The 8,064-nt window shown below is 38.6% G+C and overlaps 1 protein-coding gene across 2 annotated transcripts; it reads right to left on the bottom strand.

Moving 5' to 3' along the window:
* Positions 1 to 1,100: 1,100 nt before the first annotated feature.
* On the bottom strand, positions 1,101 to 8,064 carry LOC311278561 (uncharacterized protein). Of its 2 annotated transcripts, none has more exons than XM_084389493.1 (8): positions 7,593 to 8,064; positions 7,372 to 7,466; positions 6,986 to 7,085; positions 6,777 to 6,880; positions 3,938 to 4,043; positions 3,311 to 3,387; positions 3,130 to 3,220; positions 1,101 to 2,831 (listed from the first exon to the last, which is right to left on the bottom strand). In XM_084389493.1, the coding sequence occupies exons 1-8, from the start codon at positions 7,876 to 7,878 to the stop codon at positions 1,933 to 1,935; spliced, it is 1,758 nt and encodes a 585-aa protein (XP_084245619.1). In that variant the 5' UTR covers positions 7,879 to 8,064; the 3' UTR covers positions 1,101 to 1,932. The 2 variants fall into 2 exon arrangements, with proteins under 2 accessions (XP_084245619.1, XP_084245620.1); XM_084389494.1 differs by having other exon boundaries at positions 1,122 to 2,831; positions 3,938 to 4,040; positions 7,593 to 8,041.

Below are 8,064 nucleotides of genomic sequence, written 5' to 3'. Positions count from 1 at the left end.
GATTCCCGGTCAGGGAACAAATGTTTTCGCCGTCCAACAAATACATTCGACGCAACAAGTGTGTTAAATGATTTGCGCATCTGAACCTTTTACAATATATATGCTCTGAACAGATACACATATTAGAGTGTTTCGCCTGTATGTTAATGCATTCGCTGTTTTGTCAAAAACAACTTTTAAATGCATTCTAACACACAAATTGACCGACAAAAATCTTCAAAAAGTCATCAAACCTAACCAAAATCCCGTAAACCCGTAATGTTGAAGAGTGTTTAAACAGATCACGTGTGCGGCAGAATGAGTCAATAAGAGTCATTACCACTGAACAACGGAGACTGAGACAGAAGCAGAGTGGCGCAGCGGAAGCGTGCTGGGCCCATAACCCAGAGGTCGATGGATCGAAACCATCCTCTGCTAAATGTTTTCCACAACTGACTTCTTTTCCAGAGAGAGACACCAATATTTAATTCTGAGCTTCGGTTTCTTTTCTTTTCTTTTTCCAATGTCCTATTACCGGTATATAAATATTTCTAATGGTTTCAAATGGCGTGTGGTTCTCTGCAGAGTTTTTATCGGATAAACTATCTCCTAATTGACGTGTGGTTCTCTGCAAAGTTTTTATCAGATAAACTATCGTCTACTTACTCTAATGGTTTCAAATGACGTGTGGTTCTCTGCAGAGTTTTTTTTATCAGATAAACTATCGTCTGTGTTAAATATAATCTTGGTTTTATGTACAGGCAAGTTATATAGATCATTTCAAAAATTTCTACGCGTGGGAGATTTGCATAATTCAGATGTTGGAAATTACGTACCCTGCCTTTTCGTTTAGATCCGCTTTTGGAGTTCAGATTGTGAAAAAAACAATAACAAAAAAATATTTGCGCCCAACGTGGGGCTCGAACCCACGACCCTGAGATTAAGAGTCTCATGCTCTACCGACTGAGCTAGCCGGGCTGCTAATGCAAACATAAATAACAAATTAGAAACACTATATTGTATTATTAAACGAAGATTTAATTATATTCAATAACAATTCTTAAATTACTTAAAATAGCAGACTTCTTTGGACTGCCAAACCCGCTAATACAGCGCGGATAATGACAAAAAGAAAACCCAGATGGGCGCTCTTTTATTATTAGTGCTCGTGCACCACCTGCTGTTCGCTGTCAGTATTACAATTCACGGACATTCAACATTATTTAGAACCAATATAAGTTGCTAACGTAAGCGTGAGTTATGGTAACAACACCAACACATCTTAATCTTACTATTAATGTTTCGGTTAATATTTCTTATCCCCCTTTAAATGTAGATATTATTTATTCCAGGAAAATGATAATTAGTGATGGGAAACCGAGGCTTTCTGAAGTGTTTGAGTCTTTCATCAAATTGTGCCGAAAAACAGTTCGTTACTTGAAGCTTTTAACACAGTGCGCATTAGCGACATCTGGTGGTCAGACTAGTTAGGACGATTAGGGCCCACGCACTTTAGGGGCCCCCAGAGATCGATTATAATGGGGCCCAACCTCATATTCTTTCATAGGGCCCAAAATTGCTAGCGGTGCCCAATAATTGATCAATGTTTTATGTTATAGGTAAGTAGTGTTAAATCATTTAAATAAATAATGCCTCCTCGACAAAAATTTCCCTTTTTATGCATCAGGTAGGGTCGTGATGCGCCAATTTTTTCAAACCAGCTGTTCCGACCTTCCGATACTGCATGATATTCGAAACTTCAAACGTCATCAATCACATGGTATTGTCATTTCGATACAAGCATCGGTACAGTGTGTGAAAACTGCGTCGGAGCATCGAAGCCCCGGTATCAACCGTCCCATCATTAATTACAATGATTCCTTTGACATTCAAAAAACCACTGGATTCATAAGAATGCATAAGTTGGAAGCCCTGCATTGTCATCAGACATGTTTAATTGTATCCGACTCCTCCACAGGAGGCCGACTGCTGATGTGTCTTGAGGTTGCAGATCCAGGCGAATCGTTTCCCACAGCGGGAACAGATGAAGGGTTTCTCTCCTGTGTGAACTCTTTGGTGTTTCTTCAGGTTGCCTGCCTCTGTGAACAGCTTCCCACATGTATCACACCTAAAGGGCCTCTCCCCTGTATGCACCCGCTGGTGTGCCACGACATTGGACAGCCCAGGGAATCCCTTTCCACAGTACTTACAAACGTAACTTTTCCGCCTACCTTTGTCCATGTGCTTTGGTAGTTGCAGCCCAGCAAAAGAAGGCCCAGGCTGAGTTAAACTGGACCTCATTTGGGGAATCACAGTGAAATATGAGGGGTTTGTTGTACTTGCGGTCTCTGTCTGAATCGTTTCGGGTCTACTGACGTGGCCTGATGCTTCAGTTTGGCTTTGTCTCAAAATGGCAGCTTGATTCCATCTTTCATCTTCTCTTATAGTTCCCTCTGCTGCACCTGCATTTCTAACAGCACGTGTTTGGGTAGACGGCGCTCCATCCCGTCCATCTTTGGAGCTTCTGACAGATGATACAGTGTCTGACTGAACCAGCATACAGTCTTGATCCTGGTCCGACTCTGTATATGAGCAGGATGGATGTGTGGGCCAGTGTGTAAAGCTGGTTTTATGCTCTGCAGGTCTCTCATACAAGCAGCCTTTTCCTGACGTTTCAGTGGCTGTCTTTTCATGGTTCTTGGGTGAAGTTCTGCTCTTCACCATTCCCTTGTGCACGTGCCCTGAATCTGTGAGAGCTGCAGTTTCTCCTGTTGTTAGACCCTTGCTAGGTTGAACAACAAACTTGTGGTACCTGTGCTGTTGAGAACTACTTGGGCTGGACTCCACAGTACCTGAATGTAAATATGTTCATATATTGTCAGAGCATTTTTAATTTGCTAATATTCTTAGCTCTAAATTCAAACTTTTTTCAATCTACAGTATTTAGTAAAATTGTAAAAGTGTATATAAAGTGTAAATCAAAATGCATTGATGGGTTAAACCTTCATCTGCTTACTTCTATGTATGTTTATATGCATGTATATATGTCTGTATCTTGTTGATGCCATGTTTACTTTATTATCTGCCTGTATAGCGACCTTGAGCTTGGGATATGCGCTTGATAATTAAAACATATTATTATTTACTCACCCTGTATGTTTATCTGCAGTCCAGTGGATGGAGAAAAGTCGGTTTTCTGGCTTCTATCATCATTCAAATGGGAAAATTCCACTTCTATAGGCTGGAAACAATATAAAACTACATTTAATTTTTCAAGTGTCTAATTATTTTAACTTTTTTTGCATTTTAAAAGAACAGTAAATAAACAAACCTTCTCTGTTCCAGGTGCAACAGTGCTTTTGGCTGGTGAGGTAGAAAGTCTCCCACTACAAATGTCTGTATTTGACTCTGGTGACCCAGAGGAAAAGAGAATGAATGTAAATTTTTTTGATAAAAGATTCCAGACCAAAAGTATGTAGGCTAAATGTTAAAGGATTAGTTCACCCAAAAAAGACAATTTCCTCTTCATACCAAATGTTTTGTTTATATATATAGTAGTAGTAGTAGCCAAAATGTAGTTTTTAATGATCCTACAAGTTTGATTAAACCATCAAAATGTGAGGAATTATATATATATATATATTTTTTTTTTTATATGAGGGAAGAACAAAACACTAAACTTAGTTAAGGTATTTATCTAAATTATTTTAGTCAGGCAAACTACAGCTACAGGTTTTACTCTGTGGCATCTTATAGGCCTACTATGTGCATCATTTTTAATTTTTTAAACCCTAACAGAAAAACATGCATTGACTGCAAAATTATAAATATTTAGTTGGTTCTCTCTTGTTTTTGCACGGGTTCATAATTTCTTTGTGTAACAGCTTGGCCAAAAATGATATATTCTACCATTCACTTAAGCAGCAATTCAATGACTGCTTTTTGGCCCTCTACTCACCATCCTGCACAATTATGGCTTGTGTCTGGCTTCTTTCCCACTGGTCATTTAGATCCTCCTTTATCACTATTGTTTCAGGTTCTCCATCTTCCACCTGTCCTTGCTGCTGAACACACGAAACAAGGTTTTGTTACAACATGACCCTGGCTGGCACATGCAACATAAAGGTCGTGTATACATGTATAAAGCTTTCACCGTCTAAATTATCTAGGAATTTCTTGTATACAAGGAGTTGTGAGGGTGCGTTAATGTTCCTAATATAAAAAATCATAAACAGCTTTTCCTTAAATAAAAAACAAAAGTGGGAAAGTATTTATGCCACTGTTGAACAACCAGAGCATGATTTATTAGTAGTATTTACCGATGGTTGTGTCCTTCAGTGTGGTATGTGGAAGTAATCATTCCATCTTTTCATTAATCACAATTTCAGTTTTGTGAAAAGAAAAAGCAGAAATTGTTAATGCACAGACAGAGCTTCTGACTATTATTTAAATGTTTTCCCTGTCCTGAACCTCCCTGCCTACGGTCATTCGTTTTTATAACACAAATAAGAGACAGGCATTGGTCTCAAAAACATACAAAGTGTTTTGTTGTTCTTGAAAAAACAAACACAAAATGAGTGCAGAAATGTTTATTTACACATGTCAAACAATTTTAATATACCCCCAAAAAATATGCTTGGAATCATTTCGAAGTCTAAGTCTCTTCACTTTTTCTACAGAACACCACAGCACAGAGCTTTACTCTGGAATTGTTAATTATATAAAAACACTTTGACTCACATCGCTACTGATCAAAAACAATGTAAATCATGTAAGGGCTCGACATTAACGCTTGTCCGGAACAAGTGGATTTTTTTGAAGGGGCAAATGAAAGATAATTTTACTTGCCCGACAGGACACGTAGCCTGTTTAAAACGTCAATAACAACAAAAAAAACTATGGAATCACCTAAACGCGAGAATTATTCTGATTTTATTTCATTTAGTGTAAAAGGCAATTGATGGTGGATAATAACTAATATGTAACGTACGTACTATAATGCACTAACGGGACCAAGGCTCTCGAGGAAAAAGAAACTCAGTTAACATACAGAGGTAAAACTTCAAAATGCGAGTTTTTATATTTATAACATATGCTACAGTTAAGCCACATCACACGACCAAGAGTGCAATTTTCCTGGACACCATCATACAACACTTCAATAAACAAGTGGTTTATATTAAGTCACTTATATTTTTTTTTTGTTTCGGCAGCAAAAATATTTCCAAACAAAGATCACAGCAGAACCATAGCGCATCTCACAGCAACACTCAGCCGTGTTTTCATGACTGAATCAGTGGTTTGAACGAATCTGTTGAGTCAGATTCAATGACCCATTCATAAACAACAGCCTTATTATTGAGTGAATCAGACGTTTGAATGAATGACTCAATGACTTGCACATTAAAACGGTCACCTGCCGTCACCTACTGGTTTCGTACTATACCTGTTTCTAACATTTCTTATTTGTATATTAAAAATATTTTTAAAACAATTTCTTAACATTATTTAATGCAGTTGTAATTTTTCAGTGTAAATGATTTAATTTGATTGGTACCAGCCCTATTGTGCAGTATTATTCAAATTACATTTATTGATCAAATTTAAGAACTTGAAATGAAAGATGAAGCATACATTTAATAAGATTAAGGGGAAAAAAGGCCTTTATAAAGAAAAAAAAAAAAACTCTGGGTAAATATCAGAAATGCGCAGATTTAAATAGTTAAAGTTGATGAGAATATTGCTTCAGAATAAATTATATGTACACCACAAAAATCCTATTTTTTCCAGACGAGCAACTTTTTTTTACTCAGACAAGTGAATGACTGATTTACTTGTCTGAAGGACAAGCACATGAAAAGGCATAATGTCGAGCCCTAATGCATATAATTTAAATGAAAGTCTTTATCCAGAAAAGATATGATAGTGGTATAACACACACTCATTCTTCAGTAATCTAGTGATCATTTATTGACTCCTAGAGAAAGCAGTTCTTCTGCAGTAAACATATCAGGATGGTTCTTCTGCTGGTGGTTTTTGAGGTTCCGTATCCAGGCAAATGTCTGCCCACACTGGTTACAACTATATGGCCGTTCTCCTGTGTGGACTTTTTGGTGCTTTCTCAGGTTTCCCGCCTCTGAGAATAACTTCCCGCAGGTGTTACATTTGAACGGCTTCTCACCCGTGTGAATCCGCTGGTGGATCACCACCTTTTTGGGGCGGTTGAAAACTTTGCCACAGTATGTGCACGCAAAAAGTTTTTCGCGAGGAACTCTGTCATTTCTAGTCCGACCAACTCTTTGTTGGTTAAAACTGACATCTCTGAAATTGTGGTAGCTGTCCGTGCCCTGTGTTTTTGAAGATGTCGATGCCACTGCTGCAAAGCCACTTGACACCAGAGGCGGATTGGAGGAAGGCAAGAGGACCATGCTATCCTGATGTTCCACCCTCCCGTATTGTGGATAAACACGTGGAGCCTGGCTTTTCCCTCGTGTTACTTTCCTAGCCCACACAGAAATCTCTTCCCCCTCCTCCGCAGAGTCAACCTCTATGATCTCTGAATGTCGTACAGAGGCAGTGGATTGGCTCTCATTCAATCTTGCATTGTTCATGTACACGCAAGATCGCTGCCGCAAGTCTGCATTGTCATTCCCTTGCATTAAATAATCCCTCATAGGACTGGATTTTCCATTCAAATCACACTTTGCTTCAGCATGTAATTCTATGGGCTCTTGTGAAATCCCCTTAACACTCTCAAACTCTGGCTCAGATTTTAGCGCAGTGTCAGATCCACTGACCTCCAAAGTCGGTAGCTGCATCCCAGAGACTTGATCATCATCTTTCACCATCTGAACATCTCTAAAACCAGCTTCTCCAGTCTGTGGTGGAGTATTTGTAACTTCTGAAAGAAGAGAAATAGTGTCAAGTCAAGTTTTAAGATGGGTATTTATTGTTGGTTACTCAACCTCGTTTATAAAAGGAGGCTTATGTTCTTTCATCCACTCACCACCATCTCTGATGTACAATCTCTGCTGTGTTTGGTCCTCCTCAAACATCTCATCCTTTATCAGCACGGTGTTTACTTCTGATATTACCGCATCTGCTGTCTTTTGAAATGAAAGGAAATGTTTAATAAATCTGTATATGTATTAGGCCTACACTTGTAGATATATATGTAGTGTAGCTAAATATCTATCCATCATTTGTCTATATAACAGTTCATCTATCTATTGTTTAATTGACTATAATAGTCAATCTATCTACACTTACTGTTTATTTGTCTATGATGATAGACTACCTATTTGCTGTACAATTTGTGCTCATTATTAAATGTCACAATAAAAACGTGCTAAATTAGTTATTGCGGTTATCATAAAGAGATAGCTTACCTACCATACTGTTACTTTCATTTCCAGCCTGCTGAGGAGTCGAGTCTGTCCCTCCACCTCTCCACAGTCCCGTGTTAAACTGAGCTCCATACAGGACGTCTGAATGTATGAAAAGCGGAGAAACAACACAACAGTGTACATTAACCACATAAGGCTTGATAGTTTATTTGGTGAGACAGATACACTAGACAGCAGAATAGCATGCGAGGTTTTATGGCAACACACCGTTAGATTGGTTCCTGTATTTCTCAGACAAAGCGGCGTTCACTTGAACTCGGTTAGTGCGATTCAGTGAACTCATCCTTCTCTCTGCAAACCCTCGTGCCATCTTAAGCTCCAGTATGTGAAGTTTTCTCTTCAGCGCTTTGTTTTCACGCTGACATTGAGTCATCTGTAAGTTTATAATCGCGTAGTCGTCGTCAACGAGTTTACATATCTCAGCCACCGCAGCATTAGCCAGCACCTCCATAATGGAAGCTAACTGCGTGTGGAAAGCGATGCGATTCGACATGGTAAACGATTAAGCGTCCTACAGCACGTTTCAATAAATGTTCAGTGTTTTGGGGGCTGAATAAAAATGATTTAAAAAAATCCGAAATTTAAAGAAAAATCTTCAAAACATCGTGAGAATAACAATCAGTTGCTCGGGTTGACATCTTTCAGCACTTCCGGTCAGTAGTGATGACGTAAAAGCCAT

Source organism: Rutilus rutilus (assembly GCF_951802725.1).
Source record: "Rutilus rutilus genome assembly, chromosome: 2".
Lineage (NCBI taxonomy): Eukaryota > Metazoa > Chordata > Actinopteri > Cypriniformes > Leuciscidae > Rutilus > Rutilus rutilus.
Note: the sequence above shows the minus strand (reverse complement) of the source record. Positions and strands in the feature narration are given on the sequence as shown.